This window comes from Bos mutus, chromosome 6 (genome assembly GCF_027580195.1).
Source record: "Bos mutus isolate GX-2022 chromosome 6, NWIPB_WYAK_1.1, whole genome shotgun sequence".
Lineage (NCBI taxonomy): Eukaryota > Metazoa > Chordata > Mammalia > Artiodactyla > Bovidae > Bos > Bos mutus.
In genome coordinates this window covers 55,419,407-55,444,594 of record NC_091622.1, presented here as the reverse complement: position 1 = coordinate 55,444,594, position 25,188 = coordinate 55,419,407, and the positions used below count along the sequence as shown (strand labels likewise).

The 25,188-nt window shown below is 36.5% G+C and overlaps 1 protein-coding gene across 4 annotated transcripts in view; it reads left to right on the top strand.

Moving 5' to 3' along the window:
* The window catches only part of ARAP2 (ArfGAP with RhoGAP domain, ankyrin repeat and PH domain 2), a 188,209-nt gene that overhangs the window by 154,434 nt on the left and 8,587 nt on the right, over positions 1–25,188 (top strand). For 3 of the 4 annotated variants that reach the window (XM_070372253.1, XM_070372252.1, XM_005886678.3), the window contains 5 exons: positions 1,236–1,375; positions 9,250–9,332; positions 10,754–10,789; positions 12,635–12,698; positions 18,876–19,010. In XM_070372253.1, coding sequence (XP_070228354.1) covers positions 1,236–1,375; positions 9,250–9,332; positions 10,754–10,789; positions 12,635–12,698; positions 18,876–19,010 — 458 coding nt within the window. Of the gene's footprint in view, positions 1–1,235; positions 1,376–9,249; positions 9,333–10,753; positions 10,790–12,634; positions 12,699–18,875; positions 19,011–25,188 lie in introns of those variants that run through there. The other variant, XR_011464504.1, reaches the window with a different exon arrangement.

Here is a 25,188-nt window from a genome sequence, read left to right as displayed (position 1 = left end):
CAGAATGGACTGGTTGGATCTCCTTGCAGTCCAAGGGACTCTCCAGAGTCTTCTCCAACACCACAGTCCAAAAGCATCAATTCTTCAGCCCTCGGCTTTCTTCACAGTCCAACTCTCACATCCATACATGACCACTGGAAAAACCATAGCCTTGACTAGATGGACCTTTGTTGGCAAAGTAATGTCTCTGCTTTTCAATATGCTATCTAGGTTGGTCATAACTTTCCTTCCAAGGAGTAAACGTCTTTTAATTTCATGGCTGCAGTCACCATCTGCAGTGATTTTGGAGCCCCAAAAAATAAAGTCTGACACTGTTTCCCCATCTATTTCCGATGAAGTGATGGGACCAGATGTCATGATCTTTGTTTTCTGAGTGTTGAGCTTTAAGACAACTTTTTCACTCTCCTCTTTCACTCTCATCAAGAGGCTTTTGAGTTCCTTTTCACTTTCTGCCATAAGGGTGGTGTCATCTGCGTATCTGAGGTTATTGATATTTCTCCCGACAATCTTGATTCCAGCTTGTGTTTCTTCCAGCCCAGCGTTTCTCATGATGTACTCTGCATATAATTTGAATAAGCAGGGTGACAATGTACAGCCTTGATGTACTCCTTTTCCTATTTGGAACCAGTCTGTTGTTCCATGTCCAGTTCTAACTGTTGCTTCCTGACCTGCATACAAATTTCTCAAGAGGCAGGTCAGGTGGTCTGGTATTCCCATCTCTTTCAGAATTTTCCATAGTTTCTTGTGATCCACACAGTCAAAGGCTTTGGCATAGTCACATATATATATAAGTAGGTGAAATTAATTTTACTTATATCTTCTATTTAAACTCACATATCCAAAATATCATTTCAATATGTAATCAATACTATAAAATTGTGATATATTTACCTTTCTAGGTACTAATTTTCAAAATATGGTATATATCTTATGTTCACAGCACATCTCAGTAGAGACTAGCATGTTTCAGGTGCTCATTAGCCAGTAACTAATTGAACAGCATAGGTAGGCCTGTATATTACAGATTATATAACTAGATCTGGTTAGTGTATCTGTAGCTTGTCCAACACTCCCCTGATATGAGGTGTTCCCAAAAATTAACTAGCAGTTTCTTAATTGTAGGAAAGAAGTTCTTATTTTGTATCATCAAATTGAAAATATAGAAATGTTTTATATTCTATTCCAAGTAAATGAAAATATACCTAACTTACAAAAGTAAATGTTATACTTTACAGAGAGGAAGGCCCTGGAAAATATCAAAGAGGGAGTCTTGAAAGTTAAAGAAGAACCATCTAAAATACTCTCTGGAAATAAGTTTCAAGATCGGTATTGTGTTTTACGAGATGGGTACCTCCTTCTTTACAAGGATCTGAAGGTATTTATATATATAGTAGTTGAATATCTGTATATTTTTATGTGAGTTCACATTCTTATTTCATACCTCTAAGCCCTGTCTTCAGGAGTTCAAGGCCTATAGTAAATAAACTGCATTCAACCTCTGGGAGGCTGGCAGAAAGGTAAAACCACATAGTCACTGTGTAGAAGTTTGGGCAGCTTTTAAAATAGTTATTCGTTCTGACTTACAATACAGCAACTCTGTTCCTAGGTATTATATTCACTAGAGCACTTGTTCAAGAATATCATAAACAGCTTTATTCATAAAGGCTAAAACCTGGAAACATTCCAAATGTCCACCAATAGGAGAATGATATATTCAGACAATGGAATGCTACTCAGCAATAAAACTGAATGAATGTAACAACGTGGGAGAACCTTCAAATCCTTTTTGAGTAAAAACAGTTTGACACAAAATAGTACCATGAGTCTAACCATAAAAGTTCAAAACAGAGACAAATTCCTCTATGGTGATAAAAGTCAGAAAGTGTTTGCCTGGGGTAAGGAGTAGCATTGCTACAGAAGCACAGAGATACAGTCAGTAGGGTATTTTCTAGGATGACAGAAATCAATGTTCTCTATCCAGTTTTGGGTGGTTGTTACATGGGTATATACAATAGCATCTCTACTTCAAGCAATATCCAAGCAGTTATTTTGAATGTTGAATAACCACAGGACCCAAAGATACTTTTTCCACTGAATTATAAAAATTCACTTGAATAAACATTGCTTGCATACTTCAGGTGTGTGGTGCTTCACTATGTTGTGTTTTGGAGATCTATAAAAAAAGGACCAGACTAGTATCATGTTTAATATTGTTCTGAAGGAAGAGTCATTAAGTAGCTTTCCAGAGTTCTACAGTCCCATTTTGCTGTGGCTTTTATTGAGCTCTCCACACACTGACCACTGTCGTATATGTTCCTCCAGCAAGGAAGCCTTCAGGTGGGCATAAATAAATCTTAGCCTCCTACTTGGTGTATCCATTTAATGGTCATATTCTTCAAGGACAGCAGAACGTCCAGGCAGAGAGCTAACAAAACAGCACTGAATTTTGCAGCCCTTATCCCTCTCTTCGAAGACCTGTATTATATACTGGAAATCCCACTCTGTTGTTCCGGCTGATAGAGTTGGTGGGGAGTCTGTGTAGGTATCAAGTGATTGTTATCATTTGTTATTGTTTGATATCATTATTCACATTCTTCAGTGCAGGAAGAGTAAAGTTTGCAGAAATAAGGCACTTAAGAATTCTAAGTTATGTGAAACAAACACATCACATTTTTTAAAGATTTATTTATTATTTTTGTCTGTGCTGGGTCTTCGTTGCTGTGTGAGCTTTCTCTAATTGTGGTATGCAGGATTCTCATTGTGGTGGCTTCTCTTGTTGCCAAGCACAGGCTCTAGATGCACGGGCTTGAATAGTAGTGGCATGTGGGCTCAATAGTTGAGGCTCGTGAGTTCTAAGGCGCTGGCTCAGTGGTTGTGGCACACAGGCTTAGTTGCTCTGTGGCATGTGGGATCTTCCCAAACTACGAATCGAACCTGTGTCCCCCATACTGGCAGGTAGATTCTCAACCACTAGACCAGCAAGGAAGCCCCCAACACATCACATTGTAAAGTTCATGAACTGTAGGTTTGTGTTTGTGAAAGGAAATGCTAAACCTCACAGCTGAAGTTCTAGCCATCTAAGACCTGAATCTGGTTGAATCCTGTTTGGGTTTCTTCAGTGAGTCACCCACCTTGATCTTCATTAGACTCATTTCCTTCATCCCGGTCCTTCCATTTATATGCTGGTTAATGGTCACCTTTGTAGTTGGGTATTTACTTAGTGTAATTTAAAATCATCCTGGACTTTTTAGTTTCATTGAGGAACTGACACTTCCACTGTGTAGCAACAGAAGGTTCTAAAAACAGCTAGTATCAATACCAGTGCAGTCAACGGCCCCATCTAACATTCAAGTGGTTAATCCACAAAAAGCAGAGTTCTGCACATTTCACTTATCTCACTTTATATTTCCAATAATCCTATAAAAGTAGCACTATAATTATCCCCCTTGACAGATGAAGAAATGGAGTCTACCAAGATATTACATAACTTGCTCAGGATCACAAAGCCAGTAAGCAGTAGAGTCAGAATCCACTCCCAGGTGTCTCATTTAAAGGTTTTATGCATGGACTCACTAAAGAAAAGCGTTTGTATTATTTTAGCCCTATGTTTTTTCTGACAGAATTTTACTTAAAGAGGATAGTGTTTTTCATTTTAATAGTACCAAGTATTTCCAAATAGGACACTTCATACAATTTAGTTTCTTATACTGTTTTTCCCCAAGCTGGTATAAATTAAAAAATCTGCCACAAGGAAGCCTGTACATGGAGATATTATTTTTTTTAGATGAAATGATTTTATAATTGAGTTAAAGAATCTTATCCCTTAACAGAATGATTTTAATGAATATGTATCTTTTTGAAAGCATCATTCTGCTTAATCTAAAATAAGTCATACAAATCGGTAGACAGTGTTAGGACTGAGTGCTCGTCTGAAAGTTCTTTTTTTTTTACATTTGCAATATTTTCCCCATGTTTATTGAAGTATAATTGACAAAAATTGCATTTGTTATAAAAATGTTTTTGATATACATATACATTGTGAAATGATGACCACAATCTAAGCTAATTAATGAATGAATTAATAGTCATTACTTCATATAGTTTTGTGTGTATTTGTGGTAAGAACATTTAAGATCTACTGTCTTGGCAGGTTTCAAGTATACAATACAGTACCATTAACTGTTGTCACCATGCTATACTTAGATTTCGAGGACCTATTCTCTCTGCACAACTGAAATTTAGTACCCACTTATCAACACTTTCCCATTTCCCTCAGTCCCAGTCCCTGGAAACCACCATTCTACTCCCTGCTTCTTTGTGAGTCTGACTTTTTTAGATTCTGTTCAATACATGTAAATGAGATCATACAGTATCTCTCAGAAAGAATGTTCTTTAAAGACACTGAACACATTTTGTTTCTATCACAGCGACCTCAGGTTATGGAATTATAGTGTTAACTGTTTGAAAGTTGTCTTTATGCATCTGTCAGAATCAGTTAATGCGACTGACACTTTCATTTGCACAGTAAGGCAGGCAGATGAGGGACATGGTTTTCCTTTAAACTCAAACCACTGTTATTTTCATGGTGTTATTTTGTTGGTTATTTCTGCATGTTGCTGGTCTTTCGCTTTTAATATTGATGGCCAAGTCATTGGCAATGTTTGCTTTTCAAATGAGTTTACAGTAAATAATCAATAGTAAAAATCCTCAAACTTATCTGAATACAGATTTGGCTCTGGTTTTGACAGTTGCCCTTAATATATGTATGCTTGTATATATTTAGAAAATGATTTACTGAGAAGGGAGTAGAAATTACAAATTGAAAAGTATATTTAAAGAGACTGTGTGTTAATTAGAGATAATTTATGAATGCTCATTAACAACAAATTAGAGTAATACACAGGGGAAGATATATTTTGTTTTGAGAGTTTTTCCTGCGCAGAAAATATTAATTAAAATGTTTTCAGACTTGATTTACATAAAAGGTTAGAAGTTTCAAAGAATATTACCATTATACTGTTAATGGTGTCAAAAAAAAAAGCAAATGGGGAGGGGATGGTTGTTAAAATTTACATGCACTAATAAGCAAATTTTTCTCAGTAACAAGGATAATTTTTTAAGCACACTAATTTAATTGGTTCAATTAAAATTTTACTTTGAAATACAGTGCCTGAAGCAACATACTACGTATTTCATAACACTTGAACTTTTTGAAGAAATTCTCCAGAAAACACACATACTAAAAAAGTTGTAATGAACCAATAGTAAAGTTATCACGGTAAATGAGATTTCTTTTAAAAAACTTTGTATTAGAATCCTAACAGGTCCTGCTTATGCTTATTCATTTTGAAGATTGAAACTGAAAAGGATTTCTTTCGACCATGGCTGAAGTCCTCTCAAATTATGTCATCTGTGTTCTCTTTGCACAGGATAGAACATAAAGTAATGAGCTGGAATGTCCAGAGTGGCTTGGCAATCAGTTGTATTACTTCAGACTCTCAATCTATTGCCAACAATATTTCAAAATGTAGGCAGTCCTGGGCTTACCAATGTCCTGTATAAATAAGACTACTCATACAGCAGTAAAGAATCCGCCTGCCAATTTAGGACACACAGGAGATGCAGGTCTAATCCCTGGGTTGGGAAGATCCCCTGGAGGAGGGCATGGCAACCTATTCCAGTATTCTTGCCTGGAGAATCTCCATGGACAGAGGATCCTGGTGGGTTACAGTCCATGGGGTCACAAAGAGTCAGACACAGCTGAGCGACTGAGCACATACATGCACGCACCTAGATCAGACACAGGTGCTCCTCATTCTCAGATGTGCAGGTCCCTTCTTACTGTCCTGCTGGGATTGCAGCCTCTCGCCTGACTCTGCTACTGCCTCCTTTGGGACTGAGTCCAAGGGACCAGCAGTCTAAGCAGTCACGTCCTTGAGGAGGGACGTGAACCTCAGCTGTAATCTGACTGAACCTCTGATGAAGATGTCCAGGAGTCTCTGCTATTATATACACTCCTATGTTCTCGTCTCCTTGACTCTTTCCTGTATAGAAAACTTACGGCCTTAAAAAACTACCTCATTCTTCCATATCAGTCTTAAAGTGTTAATCCTGAATATTCAGTAAAGTAGCAGGCTAAAATACAGATACCCCAAAACCAAACACATGAAATACCAGAAAAATGACCTTAACAAGAAGAGGCTGACATGAAGAAAGCTACAGAACTACACTAATAGAAATGGGTGAAAATTAATGTAAAGTCTACTAATATTGATCTGTAGGTTTAATGTAATTATTAATGTTTTCAAAATCCCAAAGAAAATAACTTTTAGAACTTGGAAAAAATGATTTGACAGCTCATCTTAAAGGGTAAACAGATAGGAATTAGGAATACTTGCAAACATTTTAGAGATATAAAAAGTAAAATCACTGTCAAGTATTTTGCACCCAACTGTTTATTCATACAGTAAAACTAAAATAGCTTAGTTCATATTGTGGCATAAAAATGAACAGAGATAGCAATGGTAACATAAAGTGAGGTTAAAAAAATGTAATTATCATAATTGTTTTGATAAATGTCATAAATGCATGTCTAAAGAAAATTTATATAGTAAATTGCTTTGTTGTTCAGTGGCTAAGTCACATCTGACTCTTTGTGACCCCTGGACTGTAGCCCGCCAGGCTCCTCCACCTATGGCATTTCCCAGGCAAGGAGACTGGAGTGGGTTGCCATTTCCTTCTCCAGGGGATCTTCCTGATCCAGGGATCGACCCTGTGTCTCCTCACAGTCTCCTGTCTGGGCAGGTGGATTCTTTGCCTCTGAGCCACCAGGGAAGCCCAATTGTTAACATAAATTTTTCAACTTAAATTCTCATCTATTCTGTGTGTAAAATATACCAGATTGATAAAAGAATTAAAACTTGACAAATAGCAACCCTTCAAGCTCCATGGCTATGCAACTGAGTATTTATCAGATATGTGGGGAACCCTTTAAACTTGGAGTAAAAGTTCAAAAGAGATCAACATACTTGACTTTATAAAAATAAAAGTAAACAGTGACCAATTAGTGTAGACTATTTCATTTAAAAAGATAAGGCAATTTCCTATTTGGTATATAAAGAACTAATGTCAGTAAGTAAATGTATAAATAAATGGATAAATTGTTGATCAAGTCAAAACTGAAAACTGCTAGTAAATGCAGAAATATATGTTTCACTGTAAGTAAATATACCCTATCAATTTTGCAAAATCTTATTGTTAATCATGTCCTAGCCTTTGGCCCTGTGATACCATTTCAAGAAATCTAGCCATACAAAAAAAAAAAAAAAAAAGAACCAAAGTATTTATAAAATTATGTGCCATGATAATAATAGCAAACTCAGTGATAAGGGTGACTAGGAATAAATTCACCATGTAAATTTCAAGCCTTATCATTGCTGCCACAGAGAACACTGGTCACCAAGCATTATCCAGGATCTTCTTCCTGCTCACTTTTTTCTCTACATTTCCTCTACATTCTCCTAACCTGTTTTCTCCATGGAAACCAATTTTTAATTTTATAAAAATTTCCATATTTTCCACCCTTTATGCTTTCAAATTCAACTGCTTTCATAAGGAAAATAATTTATAGTAATAGTTTAACTTTTATAAAACTTAGGACTGATTTGAGCTATATACTTGCTGAATGGGCTTTTGTGCATTTTTCTAGGGCTCTAACAACTTGTCTGTCTATCGATTTCTATGAAGCATTGTGTTCTAAATTTGTAATAATAGCTGTAATTTGCTGTGCCCTTACTATTTGGCCATTTACTGGGCTAAACTCTTTAAAAGTACTTTTCTTATTTAATTTGTACAATAACCCTTCACAGTAACCCTTTATCATTTAATCTTCTTAATAACTCTATGAGATAGTATGTTTATTATTCCTGTTTACAAATAAGATACAAGAGCAGAGAGCAGTAATGTGAGGTTACAAGCTAGTAGGTAGCAAGCCAGATTTGCACCCAGGTCTCTGACCCAAGACCCATTGCTCTTAGTTATTTATAAATGCTATCTGCATACCAGGTTGAAAAAAGTGATTTCCTTGAAAATTTTTAGGATATTGGGAAAGCTTTTTCTAATTACCATTTTCATGGCTATTATCTTTATAAAATCTATTGCAGGCTATCCAACAATAATATATGTATATGCTTTGATATTAAATTAGAATATAATGATTGAAATTTTTCCTCTGTCAGATACTTTTCCTGGTGGTTCAAGGATTTGAATTTTTTCATATTAATCAGATAAATATGTTGGGATGTGTACAGAAAATATATAATTGATCTAAAAGCAAATGTATATTCTTTTTAATAGTCTCTTTTTGTGAGTTATTAGTGAAAATTTTCAATATGGATATTTGAGATAGTCTATGCCTACATAGATTTGTAGTTCCAAAATCCAAAAAGTACAGAAAATCATAACTCATTTGGTGGCAAAACTTGACCTACACCAACATAAAGATATTTGTCTTGGTCTGTTCAGGCTAACTACCATAGACTGGGTGGCTTATAAAAACAGAAATTTATTCCTCCAGTTCCAGAGGCCCAGGGCCTGAGATTAGGGTGCCAGTGTGGTCAGGTTCTAGTTAGAATCTTCTTCCAGATTGTAGACTGCCCATTTCTCATATCCTCACGTAGTGAAAACAGAGTTAATCTCATGACTCAATTAACCACCCAAAGCTATCACCTCCAAATACCTTCATGCTGTGGATTATATTTCAGTTTGGGGGTGTGGGGATATGAACATTCAGACCATAACAATACTTATGCCTTTATTTATTCACATTATATGAAATGTCATGCATTTTTGTAGAGAATATGAATCTATTTGAATATAGGGTGGGTGCTACCCCAGGCAACACCAATGAGATTGTGGAGTTACAAAATATACTGCATATGTATTTTTTAAATATGAAAAAAAAACCCATCATCACTTCTCATAAGTCCCAAGTGTTTTGAATAAGGAATTACTGTGTGTGTTTGTACATATATATGCACACATATGTAATCATACATATATATACAGGATCATTTATTTAAATTTACAACATTGTAACCAACACAATCTTCATTTACCAAAAATTTGGTATGATATTCATGAAATATTTGTGAAACTAAACATTCTAAACTCTATTCTTAATACTCAAGGAAAATAAAAGAACATTTATAAAATCTTTTTAATTGTAAATTATTTTGTTTTACTTTACAGAGTAGCAAACCTGACAAAATGTTTTCTCTCAGTTCAGTGAAGTTTTATCTTGGAGTGAAAAAGAAGATGAAGCCTCCAACAAGGTAAAGCTTGGAAGGGCAGAGCTGTTGAGAAAGTTACAGGAAGACCTTTCCAAGGATTTAGGGATCAATGGCATTAGTCTGACTCTTCATAAGCTAAGCTTTAGACAGATTAAGTTGCCACAAACATGTGGCAGGGGACCTGGGTGGGTGGATATGGAGAGATGATGATGTTCCCACTCAAGTCAAGCTCCTGGGGAATTGCATCTCCTCTGTGTAGAACAAGAAATCCCCAGAAGGCCCTCACAACTGGGAAATACATGGGTTTCTCCACATCCCTTTCCCTGCTCAGTCACAGAATGTTCCAGTCAGTCAGTCTACCCAGAGGAAGAAAAATGCTGCCCTCCATCCTTCTTGGCTTTTATTTTTTCTTTTTTACTGGAGGATAATTGCTTTACAATGTTGTGGGGGTTTCTGGCATGTATCAACACGAATCAGAACTATATATATTTGTTTTTTATATATTCATACATATATATTTCCTTTTCCCATCCCATGCCTCTAGGTTGTCACAGAGTTCCAGGCTGGGCTCACTTGTTCTATAGCAGCTATATAACCACCAGTTACCTATTTTTCACATGATAGTGTATATATGTTAATATGACTTTCTCAGTCTGTCCTTCCTTCCCCTGCTGTGTCCACCAATCCATTGTCTACATCTGCATCTCCATTTCTTCTTCATAAACAGGTTCATCAATACTATTTTTCTAGATTCCATACATATGCATTAATATATGATATTTGTTGCTTTTAGAACATCTTGGCCCTGGCTCTATAATTTGCCCTCTTTGTTTTACTGTATTTGGTAAAACCTCACAGCACATGGGTAGTTGAGAGAAAGTGGACTCTTTAAACATTATGCTTCTCACTAGCACTTGAACCAACCCAGCATTTGAGTTATACCATACTTATTCATCACGGATTACTTTGATTAGCTAATTAAGGTTTTTACTAATACTTTTAATATCATGAAACATTATTTTAATAAACTGTATATGATTTCAGATTCTATTACTGAAAATGTACTTACTTTTGCCTCTGTGCTTAATTTCTTAGCCCAGCACATGTATCTGTGTTGTGGCTGGTACATTCTTTAAAATTTCTCACAATATCAGTAAGTCAATATGTGTATTTTATTTTGGCCAGTTTTCTAGACATCTGTCCTTACTCAGCCAAGAATATCCCCACTGCCTCATAACATCATGAGACCCCATCCCCCCGTGTCCGTTCAACATATCTATAAATTTATAGCCAAATCCCTCAATATCCATCATACCCAGCGAATCATCACTTGTGGATATCAATTCTGTTATGCTTTCCCACCATTAAACATTACCTCCTTAAAATTTCATCCTGTATATTGTCTCGTAAAATGGATCATTTTTAATATGTATATGTGTTTTTTCCACCCCCATATGATGCAGTTGGGGATTGACAGCGTATTCTGAAAAACATCACTGGTAAGTTAACAGCTAACAGATTTTGGTTTTGATATATTGATGATAACGACAGTAAATAATGTTGTTATTTGGCAGATATATCTAGAGACAAGAAACATTCCTTTTAAGTGAATTTAAACTCTTTTCTAAATACCTTGAGCCTAAAAAGAGAATAGGAGGTTTGCTTCAGGGTTTAGGTCTATTTAAGTTTCATGTATCCTATTTGCCAACACCTCAAGAAAAACTACACATGATTTCTTACTAGTTATTATATAAATGTAGAATCTCTGGTTTTAAGGGATAAGCAGACAAAATTCAGTTTTAAATTAAGAATAAGAACTCTGAAAAACTCAAATTTAAAGAAAAGACCTTGGCTTCAAATCGGTTCTTTCTGTAGAGTACTTCTTTCCATTGATGTCTCTCCATAGAGATTGGACTAGATCTCCCTGTGTCTCATCCATACCAGATCTGCCTCTTAATTCTCTGATCCACCCACACCCTCTATCCTTGGAGCCTTCATCCATCTGCCAAGATCAGTCCAGGAGTCCTAAGTGCTCTTCATGCCTCTGACTTTGCTTTTTGTTTCTGGCACATTCTCCACCCAGCACTGAAGAGATTTTCTAAAATCTATCATATTTCTTTTCTGCTTTAACTCATCTATGAATCCAAAATGTAGGATAAAGTATAGGATTATTGGCACAGCACATGAAGTCCTTTAATATGTATCTCCCGTGACTTTCCCACATTTTTACTTAATGATAAAACAATCTGTTTCTAATTCACTATACATGCCTTCCTGCTTCATATCATATGCTTAATATCCGTGCTGTCTTCACTGAACCTTCTTCCATAGTGTATGCTCCCCCTTCCCTCATCACTTTTATCTTCTTCCTGCTAATCTGGCAGACTCAGCTGTCATTTTTTATTCAAACCATAGCTGAAATGACGGAGAAAATCTCATCAGATAACTCTCCTTTCTAATCAATTTATTTCTTCTTTACATCTACAGTATTTTGTGCTGGTGGATCCATAACTAAAATGATTTGTAGAGGGAACAGTTTTCTTGGACATGGAAATAGGAAGGGACAACTGTCTTCATGAGAATCTAATGGAGGAAGCAAGGATTATTTTTAGAAGTTTCATTCTAACATTTTTCTAAATTATTAATAAGGATATAAAAATTACTTTGAAATTATGCCATTCTAACATCAGTTACAGGATTTTCCACCTCATCCCCAGGTGTGCTGTTTCTGTGTTTGTGTTCAACTTTACTTTTTTTCCCCTCGCTGTGTTATAGTTTGTTTACATTCCTGGCTTTCCTAATAGACTATGGGAACCTTGAAGGCAAGATCTCTGTTTTGTGTAGGTTTTCAATAGGTTACTGAATCAGTGTTATTGGACATGCAGTGGTTTTTTTCATTTAGCTCATTTTTCATGAGTCTTGTTGGGTATTCATGTTTATAATCACATGGACTGTGTCTGAAAAATCTGCTCTTAAGAAAATATACACATTTTTTTTTTCTTAGGCTCAGTTTCTGGGGGAAAAAGTATTTTACCATCATGTACCTGAAAAAGTAAATGACACTGACCTTTCTGCATTTCCAAAAAATACTGCTTATCATTTTTGGGCAGTTTTCAAAGCCTTTATTTATATTTTGGTTAAACTAGCATATTTATACTACTGTTTTGATAGCAGAAGCCTGAAGTAACTTGTATTGAAATACTTCCAGTTTGATTGCATTATGTCATTAATTAGGAGAAACCCAAAGAGATTTCTGATCACTTAATCACTTACTTGCCAAATAAATACACTGGAAAATTCCTTTGTCCTTTTGAATTATATATTTTATAAACCTTGTCTTATAGGCACCTGTGTTGTGAGAGTTCACAAACTCAAACGGAGTGGATGGCCAATATCTTTATCGCCCAGGTATGATATCTATTTCAACTATCTAGTAAAGTGTGACAACTGTTTATAGGAAATGTTAGTGTGGTTGTAGTTTCCAAAGAATTTTTACTGAGTCTTTTGTGTATACTTGTATTTTCTCATGATTTTTTAAATACATGAGGACCCAGATTTACCCACTATTCTGTAAGAGAACGTTTACTCTCTGTTGAGGCATGTTTTTTCCCCAGCCCAGCGGCTCCTCAGCTTGGGGTGGCATCTGGCTTCAAGATGGTAGAATAAAAAAAAGGGGCTTGTCTGAGCTCTTGTCCTCCAGAGTCCCACTGGATCTGTGTTTAGAAAATGTGTTCTTTTCATTTTTCCAATTTTTTATTAGAAGACAGTGGCTTTACACTGTTGTGTTAGTTTCCACTATAGCGAAGTTAATCACCATACATATATACATACACTCTCCCTCTTGGGCTCCCTTCCCATTCAGGTTTCCACGGTGCATAGAGTTCCCTGTGCTATCCAGTATGTTCTCATTAGTTATCTCCTCTACACAGTGTCAGTCCCAGTGTCTTAATTCCTCCCATGCCACTCCAACCCCCCTCATTTCCCCCTTAGTATCCATCTATTTCTTCTGTGTCTGCATCTCTATTTCTGCTTTACAAATAAGATCATCTAGAAAAATGGTATAGATGATCTTATTTGCTCTTTTCCTTCCTGTTCTCCCCGTGGCCTCCTGCTTTTCCAAAAACAAGGATGGGAACCTACATTTCTTTAATACGTACTGTGTAATTCATGTATTTTCCTCACAATGAATTGTGCATGATGCTGCTTATAGATAAGAAAACAAAGTTTACAAAAGGCTCAGTGATTTGCTTAGGACCATACATTTAGTTAGTGGTTTAACCCAGAGGCCAACACCTACCCTCAATTTCCCATTTACTCTCCTCCCTACTGGAGGACTCACTCTTGCAGTGAATGATAAAATAGTCCCGTTAATAGGACTGGTTTCTTCCCCAACCTTGTCTGGCCAGACTCCCAGCAGTGCTTCCCCAGCATTGAAATTCACTGGTAACGATTAAGTTGCCACTCTTTATTACCAAGGGTGTGCTTCCCTGTTTCTCTTACAAGTGAGAAGTTAATTCACCCTCAAATCTTGTCCTTACTTGTTTTGAAAACCATTTTCTCTGTTCATTTAATTTATTAACCTTTCCAGTGGTTAATAAACACAGCTTTTCTCAGCCTGACCCTACTACTACTACCTGGGAATACATTTCCAGAAAAAGTCCAGTGGCTAACTTTTTAGAGCCTTTTCTTTTTTTGTGACCGTTTAAAAATTTAGATATTCAAGTCCTACTTTAAAGAAAGTAGGCTTGAAGTAATAGTAAAATTAGAACCATAGAGTCTAAAACTGTTACAGAATCTGGTTATGGCACAATTACATTGATGTTTCTGTTTTTATGACTGAAGTCATTAGATGCTGTAGTTGAAAATCAAGGTGTAAACAGCCAGGAAACCAAGGCTGCTCTCACCACCAAGTTATTTCTCCTTGCCTCGCCTGTCCCTTGTTGTGCTGGCCCCAGAGACTCAGTCCAATTACATGTCTTCAGTTCATTCCACTTCTTAGGATTAAGGTAAACACAAAGGTCCTTTTGGATTTGAGGATTTAATGGTTCATCTCCAAGGGGGAAAGAGACAGGAACGTAGCCAACGTTAATATATATGTTAATACACACACAAGGAACCTTTCTGGTGCCCAGAATACTTTTCTAATATCCATCCCCATTCTCACCCCTGCCTCAACAAAAGTCTTCAGCTTACCTGTCACAGCCTCAGAAAAAATCTTCCCGGACCTTCAGACCAATTAGACCTTAGAGCTGTAGGAACCCTCAGCATCCTGTACTTGAACATTGTAATACTAACTAAAAAGCATTTGTGTATTTAAGTTTCTTATGTCTGTCTTTCCTACTAAAATGTAAACCCCATGAGAGGAAAGACTCAGTCTTACTAGAACTACATGTTTATCTGCATCACAGGATCCAGTACATCTTACAAAGTACATGCTCAAGTTAGTATTCTAAACTAGTAAAGAGAATAATCAGGTAAAATTTCAAATAGATATTAGTGTGGTAAAATAATGAAGCAAGCCAGGGAAAGGAAAACCAGTGTGACTGATGTAAGGAGGGCATTGATTGAGAAGGATTCTCAGGGGACACCTTTCTGAGTAGCTGACAGGTGTACTGAGACCTGTCTGAAATAAGGAAGCCAAGTATGTAGGACAGTTAGAACATTCCAGGGGCTGGGGCCAGCAAGGACATAATCTTGACTTATTCCATGAACATCAGGAAAGCCTATCTTGGAGAGGACATAAGAGATGAGGAAGGCAGGGGACAGATGATGTAGACCCAGTTTAGGAGTTTTAGTGGGAAACAAGGGAAAGATATAATCAGCTCTTATTATGGGGAAAAAGTAATTATGGTTCCTTTGCTGAGCTACACTTTAGGGGTCAAAGATGGAAGCAGGAAGAACAGCCATGTGGAAGAAGACAGCAGCTCAGACTAGGTAACAGGGGGTCTGGTAAGACATACTCAGATTCAGGAATATTGGAAGGTGGAGCCAGTAAGTCTTACAAATTGATCAGCTATAGCAGTTTGAGAAGAGTAGAAATGAAGAGTCCTAGTTGTTTGGCCTCTGGCAGCTGGTGAATGTAAGTGATATTATCAGAAGTGCAGAAGAAGACAGAGTTCTATTTGGGCCACATGAAATTTGAGATGTGCATTGGACATACAAGTGGATATGCTGAGTAGCAGGTTTAGATGTATGGATCAAAAATTCAGGCAAAACTTTGGGGCTGAGATGTAAATTTGACAGAAGTCAGCATTTGGATTGTATTAAATGCCATGAGAGGCTACAGTGAGATGAGAGAGAGAATATACAGAGAGAATATTAGAATACAAAATTGGTGAGGGGAGGGCTGTAGCAAGAGAGGGAGGTCAGACAAATAAGCCCTAGGACATCCCAAACTTTAAAGGTCAAACAGAAGAGAAAAATTGAGCAAAAGAAATGAGTAGCTTTGAGAAAGCAGGAAAACCAGGTGATAGGTGCAGAGAATTCTATCAAGGAATCAGAGGAGAGAATATTAAACCAGCAGGGGCCTTGAGCAGATGTGAAGCAATGTGAGCAACTGCATGTGTTCATCATTGCAGAAAAAATTCATTATACAACTGTGTGTGTGACACATTTGTTCTCGGTTTGCTGACTATATATTCTGACCCACTATGCAATTATAGATATGACTGGGGAAGAGTTATTTATATTCAAAGCAAATAGTTATTGGAGGGGAAGGAAGCCTTGTTTATATGGCTAGGGATGCAGAGAGATTGGTACATCTCATGGTGAGAAAATTGAATGATTACTAATAATTTTTCAATTATATCAGTGAGGTCACCACATGTGAGTCTGGGAGGGATATTACATGTACAGAGACAGAATAAAACGTGAGAAATTACCTTCAGAGACAGGAAGCTAGTTGTATGTACTATAGTAGAATGTCCAGGGAGTGCTGAAGGCTCATTTGAAATTTCAGGATAAATTTCAAGTGAGATGAATCTCCAGACTGATCTATTCTTTTTTTGCCTCCATTAATTTGGAAGTACCCACAGAGTAAGTAGAATTGGGTTTTACTATGCTTGGGGTTATATCAGGCAAGTGTGATAGCAGAAGCAGCCCAGCCTTGATTTATAAGGAGGTGAGTATACTGATTGACCATGAAATCTAAGCCAAACTGTGAAAGAAGTGGGGAAAAATGTGAAAAGTAGAATGGATAGAAGGTCTCAAGAAGTCTAAGGTATATTCAGAGTGAACGAAGCTAAACTAAGTTATCTAAAATATATCAAGGTCAGAAACTGAGAGGCAGAACCTTGTTAATGGCAGCATTGTTCATCATAGGCATGGTATGGGAATAACCTATGGACGGATGAATGGATAAAGAAAATGTGTATTCATACATATATACAGTAGAATATTATTCAGCCCTAAAAAGGAAGTCTATCATTTGGGACAACATGAATGAATCTGGAAGGCATTATGCTAAATGAATTAAGCCAGACAATTATTGCATGGTATCCCACATAAAAGTCAAACTCATAGAATATGACACTGCTTTCCAGGGGATGTGGGGGGTGGGAGTAAGAGGTTGGTGAAAGGATATATACTTTTGGATACATGATGAATAAAATCTGAGGATCTAACAGGTGACATGGTGAGTGCAGTTCATAACACTGTATTATAAAATTTAAATTTTCTAAGAGAATAGAACTCAAATATTCTAACCAAAAAGGCAGTGAGGGTGGGGTGGGTAAATACATATGTGAGGTGATGAATGTGTTGATTAACTCGATGAGGGGAATTCTTTCACAGTGTATGCATGTAGTCATCATGCCGTACACTTTAAACATCTTTTATTTGTCAATTATACCTCAGTAAAGCCGTGGGGGAAAATTATAAAAAGAAAGTGAGAGGCAGGAATGAAGATTTGAGGGTGTGATCACTGGTTATAATAAAAAGATCCTCAACTATATGCTCCATGCAGTATGACTTTTTGAAGTCACTTATACATAACTATAAATGATATCAGAACATATTACTTATGTCTTAAGATTTGTGGTGGGAAAAATATTGCTACCTCTTGGATCAATCCAGTGAAAACTAATTAGCCAGTATTCACAGCATTATATATATCATGTCAGAAAAAATAGTGTGTCTAGAAACTACATTTGCTCTTAGATTTCTTGCAATAATACCATTTAATACATATACTATACACCAGTGAGTAAAAGCCTAGGCATTCATTCATAGGGTTACCTAATTCCCTCCCATAAGTTTCTTCCCAGCTTTACATGTTGGGAATGTCCCAGTTCTGTAATATGAGTTATTTTACCAAGTTTAAGACTATAATATAAAAATATGAAACATAACTTTCTGATTGAAACATTGCATAACCATTGCAGATTTGCTGAACCAAAGTAAGCACTCCAGTGAAACTCAAGGGTAGATTTGATGCCTAGGCAATAACTCTACTAATAACAGGGCATATACTGTAGGATCCTTAAGGATGAAATGAGATAATACCTGTATACTGGTAAGCACAAAATGTAGCAGTATGCCCTTCAATATAACTTAGCTGCTGTTTTATAGTGAGTATAAAGTTTGTTGAAATAGTTCTTTTGCTATAAAACACAACATTAAAATACTAATTGCAACATAAGAATACGACTCTGTTCAGTCTTGAGTAGAGGAAAAGAATGAGTAGGCATTTAGCGATATAGTTTACCAGATGGTTTTCACTTCATCATAACATCTGTAAACTTCTCCTTGTGTGTGGTTGATATTTTGTATTTCTTTCATAGAATGCTGTCTGAAAATCGATTTGTTTCTCTCAGCTTCTGAAAAATTAATCTACCCTGAGGAGTATAAAAAGTCTTTAAAAGATTTTTCTTTTATATGTATATCTTAAGGATTTATCATTCAAGAGCTTATACTTTTACCCATGGGTATTTCCTCCCTTTGCAAAATTACCTTTTTTCCAGTCATATCTATAATTGCTCACTGGCCAGAATATGTAGTCAACAAATTGAGCACAAATACACACTCTGTTGTACAAAGATTTTCAGTAGAAATGTTTGTGTACAAGGTAACATTTCTTTGGAATTCAATTAGTTGAAAAAGAAACATTTTTCAAAAGGTCATAAAATAAAGATAATTTTTCTGCTAGCCATGCCTTAGGTTGACTTGAGGGTGTATATAATGTCAAATTATTTTGACACTAAAAGTTATCTTCAGTGGTAAGAGAAAATGAATGTGTAGTTATTTTGATTACAGGGCCTAGAAATGTAGACAGGTATATTATTTTTCTTCTACAAAGAGATTTACTGGTTTCTGTAAATATTTCCCCCCCTTTGGTTTGAAAAGTAGTACAGAAGGCATATTTCTGAAGCTTAGAAATTGAACTGAGACCTCAAAGCTCAGTTCACTTAAGAGTTTTACATCCTCAAGTGGTGCTACCACGAGAATCAACATCATAATTACAAACAACCTTCTCGTGAAAAGCAGATCAGCTGACTTGCATAGATGGGAAAGGAGCCCAGTGACTATAAACTTGGTGGACCACATAATAAAGTCACACACCCACAGCAAGAAATTGTGTTTCCACAGCATGAAAATGATATATGGCCACCAGCTGGAAAGGAACGAAAACGTTCTATAACCAAAAATCCCAAAATTGGAGGTTTGCCTCTGATTCCCATCCAGCATGACAGAAATGCAACCCAAGCCCGGAGAGAGACTGAGGTAAGATTAGGATGTTTATTTTTACATTAATCATAATAATATTTGTTTACTTATGTCTGAATGTGGTTAAATGCATCAGTTACCTCATTGGTTTCAAGAGCACAGTAATAATCACTTGGAAGAGTGCAGTAAAAATACTAAAACTGTAAAAATCACATCCATCAAGAAACTATATGCATAATCCTATGTCACTCTTTGAAGTTTTATATTTTGTTAACTTAAAGTAATTTTAATAATGTTATTGATCACTCAATTAAATATGCATAATACCACTTAGCTTATTTTATCCCTAAAGTGGCCAAGAATATTAAATATGTATACAGAAGTTTCTGGTGGTAAAATCAGTCTCAAATTAGCCTTACAAGTACACTTGTAACCTCCTTACAATGAGCCCAGGGCAGAATATGTCGGGAGCCATGGTAACAAGACTTACCAGTAACACAATCAAATTCCAGTGGTTTGGGAACCCATGGGGTAGCTCAGTTAATTTAAGGAATGGCAGGATGACCCTTGAGCATCAATAAAGAAGATTTGGCATCTTTCATGAAAACTATGTTTTCCTTCTCACTTTGAAGGGTAGGATGAACATAAGTAGCATTGGTCTTGATTCAGACAAAGACACAGGCTGTAAATGTCAAAACTCATCACATTTTGCAACTAATGTGCATTTCAGTGCATTAAATGAGTCCTTCAAAACAAAAAGAAAAGCACGCAAAAGACATTTTTGTTTCTTCTTAGAGCCCAGATTTGGCATTTTTCCAAACAAGAATAACTTTTTTTTTTAAAGTTTTATTGCAATATAGTTGATTTACAAAGTTGTGTAAGTTTCAGATATAACAGGAATAACTTTTGAGAGACAAATTAATTTAGTGATCAGATTTTTAAAAAGTGTTTTTCCATGACTATCTTTCCTTAAACATTTATCCCACTATACTATCTCTTTTCTCTAAAAGATAAAAGCTTTGAAAATAATGGTTTATTTCCTTTGTTGCCTTCTGTGCTGATGTAATCAAAGAGAAGAATAAGACAGCAAGAACTCAGGAGCTTGTCCCTTCTACCATTTTGCACTTAAAAGTTTTTCTTCCTTATAATAAACTGTTTTGCAGAACTGTGGATTCCTCAGATAATCTAGAATCTTCATTTTAAGAGTCATGTTTGGGAACCCAGGTTAGGGGACATAGAAATGCAGGGAATAACTATGCCCTGCTGTGACCCTAGCTTCTCCTGACATTGCCTCAGGATCAATTATGGAGCAAAGCAAATTTTAGGAACAAAGTACGTTAACCAGTATCCAGTATAGAATTGAGATGATTGAATAAACAATAGTTTGTTACTTAACCTCAAATCCAGAATTTCAGAGGCAATTTTTTTTAACATTCTTGAGATCAGAAAACTGATGAACAAAAACTATAACCAAATTGATTTCAAAATTGAAAACAATTTTATGAAATATTAATTTCTAGAAAATTTGTTAGTAAACTAAACCAAGCTTTTTCATAAGTGTGGGAATTCAACAAATTTGACAAAGAAATATTTTAAATGTTTGATGTTTTTCAGTGATAAATAATGTTTTATTTGGTAATGTTTTTCACTGAAAACCATTAAAGTTTAAAAAAAGAAAAATTAAAATTGCAAGTTTTCACACAAACCAAATAAAGTATTTTTAATTGAACCTATGTAAATATGTAGTATATTAATAAATGACAGTATTACTAGCTAGCTTAATACAGTCTAAAGTCAGTCAATGGATATAGTCAAGAAAATTGCTTCTAAAACAAAATGTTGGCAGATTGGTGCATTTGGTGACTTCCCAATAAATGAGCTGTCTTGCTTTCAAGAGGTTCGTTTAAAAGTTGTATGAGAATACCTCCTCCAAGCAAGGAAGGCTTCCTGGAGGAAGTGACTTCTAAAATTAATTAAGTCAATTAGCAGTGAGCTAGTGAGTAAGCCAGAGGAAGTAAGTTGTTGACAAATCATACATGAAGAGGCAAACAGTGCTTAAGAACACATAAGCTAAATGATACCTATGGCCCTCCTACTTCCTCTCGGGTACCTTCCTAACTTACTGTGTACATTGTGCTCAGCTTTTATCTGTAAGCTCCTAGGGATAAGAAGAAGCCCTTACTTCATAGGGTAATATTCTCTCTGCTGAGAGATGAACTCCATTTCAGATCCTCATTTCCATTCAATTTTCTCTGACACAAACTGGCATCCACTGGACCAAGCCACCTCTTGCTTTCCTAATTTCATAGCTTATCAACCTTTCTTTCTGAATTATTAATACCTTAAGGACAGTGAAGCACATAAAAGATGCCTTTTTTCCCCATGGTATCAATGTCCTTTCCTTTCCCCAAAACACACATGGCACTCCACATACCATATCATCATACAAAGCACTCACTTTCACATCCTCTTGATTTTTATCAATTCACTTCACTACCCCTCCCCACCTTCATTATAAGGTTATGTTATTTAGTTTAATATCATAGTTTTACTTGAAATTTTAGCATTATATGTATTACTGCATGTGTGTACACTAAATTGGTATGCTCAAGACTGAGATGGACTTCAGTTACACCAACAGGAAATAGTCAAGAGATATTGAGGAGTAAAGAAGTTAGTCATAGAACTGAGGTACCTGATAGCACAATGGAAATTTCAATAAGGTAGTATAGGGGAAAGTATAAAAGTAAAATTGATACAAAACAGGATGATTGTATTGAAGAGACTAGATGACTAGTGTGTGCTAAGTCACTTCAGTTGTATCTGACTATGCATCCCTATGGATTATAGCCCACAAGGCCTCCTCTATCCATGGGGATTCTCCAGGCAAGAATGCTGGAGTGGGTTGCCATGCCCTCCTCCAGGGGATTTTCCCCACCCAGGGATCTAACCCATCTCTCTTATGTCTCCTGCATTTGCAAGCAGGTTCTTCACCACTAGTGCCACCTGAGAAGCCCATACTTGACCTCTAAATACTATACCAGAGTCCCCATGTCTCTCTGCCAGTAGTTGAAAGAAAACTGTCACTATGATATATAAAACCACTCCATATTGGTCCTTGAACTCAGCAGTGGCCACAGGACTGGAAAAGGTCAGTTTTCCTTCCAGTCCCAAAGAAAGGCAATGCCAAAGAATGCTCAAACTACCGCACAATTGTACTCATCTCACAGGCTAGTAAAGTAATGCTCAAAATTCTCCAAGCCAGGCTTCAGCAATACGTGAACTGCAAACTTCCAGATGTTCAAGCTAGTTTTAGAAAAGGCAGAGGAACCAGAAATCAAATTGCCAACATCTGCTGGATCATTGAGAAAGCAAGAGAGTTCCAGAAAAACATCTATTTCTGCTTCATTGATTATGCCAAAGCCTTTGACTGTGTGGATCACAATAAACTGTGGAAAATTCTGCAAGAGAGATGAGAATACCAGATCACCTGACCTGACTCTTGAGAAATTTGTATGCAGGTCAGGAAGCAACAGTTAGAACTGGACATGGAACAACAGACTGGTTCCAAATTGGGAAAGGAGTATGTCAAGGCTGTATATTGTCACCCGGCTTATTTAATTCTATGCAGAGTACATCATGAGAAATGGTGGGCTAGAAGAAACACAAGCTGGAATCAAGATTGCCGGGAGAAATAGCAATAACCTCAGATATGCAGATGACACCACCCTTATGGCAGAAAGTGAAGAAGAACTAAAGAGGCTCTTGATGAAAGTGAAAAAGGAGAGTGAAAAAGTTGGCTTAAAGCTCAACATTCAGAAAACTAAGATCATGACATCTGGTCCCATCACTTCATAGCAAATAGATGGGGAAACAGTGGCTGACTTTATTTTGGGGGGCTCCAAAATCCCTGCAGATTGTGACTGCAGCCATGAAATTAAAAGATGCTTACTCCTTGGAAGGAAAGTTATCACCAACCTAGATAGCATATTCAAAAGCAGAGACGTTACTTTGTCAACAAAAGTCCGTCTAGTCAAGGCTGTGGTTTTCCCAGTGGTCATGTATGGATGTGAGAGTTGGACTATAAAGAAAGCTGAGTGCAGAAGAATTGATGCTTTTGAAATGTGGTGTTGGAGAAAACTCTTGAGAGTCCCTTGGACTCCAAGGGGATCCAACCAGTCCATCGTAAAGGAGATCAGTCCTGGGTGTTCATTGGAAGGACTGATGTTGAAGCTGAAACTCCAATACCTTGGCCACCTGATGCAAAGGGCTGACTCATTGGAAAAGACCCTGATGCTGGGAGGGATTGGGGGCCGGAGGAGAAGAGGACGACAGAGGATGAGATGGTTGGATGGCATCACCGACTCAATGGACATGAGTTTGGGTAAACTCTGGGAGTTGGTGATGGACAGGGAGGCCTGGCGTGCTGCGGTTCATGGGGTCGCAAAGAGTCAGACACGACTGAGAGTCTGAACCTAACTGAACTGAAGATACCAAGTGAAACTTTAAGATTCATATTTATTTATAAAGTCCCCATCACATCCGTATGTTTAAATAGCCACCATATTTACTAATCCTCTCTTATTTTTCTGTTTGCACTGTGATAAAATACATTTTCCATTTTAACCAGTTTACATGCACAATTCATTAATAACATTCACATGGCTGTGTAGCCATTCTAACACATTCTAATGAAACTTTAGAATTGAGCTAGATACTAAACAGCTAAATATTTCTTATCAGGTTTAGAGTAGAAGCATTTCTCTGAGTTGTATAATCATGAGCTTATCAGAAAATTTCAAATTGTAAAATTATGTCTCAATCTGCTGGAATTTAGGAAGATAAAACGGAATATGATAAAATGAAATATTATACATTTGAATTTTTTAAACCTGTCTTCATCCCTTATTCAGAAAATATTTATTGGTAATTTCCCATCTGCAGGCACTGTGATAAGTTCACTCATCAGTGAACAAATCAAACAAAAGCTAAAAACAAAACCCTCCTTGCACTGTGTTGAGTTTTGAGCAGCATTCAGACAATCACAAGAGGTATGAATAGCTTATCTAGTATACTAGAAAGAGCACTATGTATAAAAATAAAGAGGTGAGGTGTTGCCCTTTGAACATTACATTGGACATCTTAGTCAAAACACTGTTTATGCTACTTAGTTTCATTTTTTCAAAGTAGTATTTTTTTATTTTATATTGGAGTATAGTTAACAATATTGTGTTTCAGGTGTACAGCAAAGTGATTCAGCTATACATATATATGTATCTATTCTTTCTCGACATATTTTCCCATTTAGGTTATTACAGAATATTGACCAGAGTTCCCTGTGCTATACAGGTTATCTAAGTATAGCAGTACTTTGGCTAGTATAGTCATTTTAACAATATTGATTCTTCCAACCCAAGAACATGTTGCCTTCCAAGCCAGATCCTTTGGGGGCTACTCTTCCCAGAGACGGACCCCTTGGTTGGAAAGCCTCATGTGAAGCTCAGGACTTTTACTCCTGTGGAAGAACTTCTGCGGTATAGTTATTTTCTAGTTTGTGGATCACCCACCCAGTAGATATGAGATTTGATTTTATCATGATTATACTCTTCCTACCATCTCATTGTGGCTTTTTGTCTTTGGATGTAGGTATCTTTTAAAGGTTCCAGAGTGTGTGTGTGTTTTTGTTTATGGTTGTTCAGTTAGTTTTTTTGGTGTTTTCATAAGAATGGGTAAGCACAGATACTTCTACTTGCCATCTGCAAAACAGTCCCATTCTTCATGTTACATCACCAATTTCATCTTTCTCTCAAACATTTATAATACAATAAGAAATTTTCCTTGGATTTCTTCGTGCTGTGCAGTTTTTATGAGGAAATTTTGAAGAAATTCCTTCAACTCTTGCTTGTAGGATTCTAATAGGCATTATATGGGGAAAAGATTGTACTAGTCAAATATTTTTGGAGGAGAAAAAAAACAGAATAAGTTGAACAGGCTTTTCTGATAAAGTATTTCTTAGCTTCTTTAATATGTATTGTGAATCTCAAAGAGGGATCTATTACAAAGTGTATTTCCTGGACTTATGGCCACAGAGACCCCCGTTTTCCTCTGTATTTCGGGTACAACACTGTAGGAATTATAGATGCATGAACATGTGACACATCCAAGCAGGAGTGAATTGAAAGAGGCAAGTTTAAAATGGGAGTCAATTTGAATAACTAGCTTGAAAGACATCTTT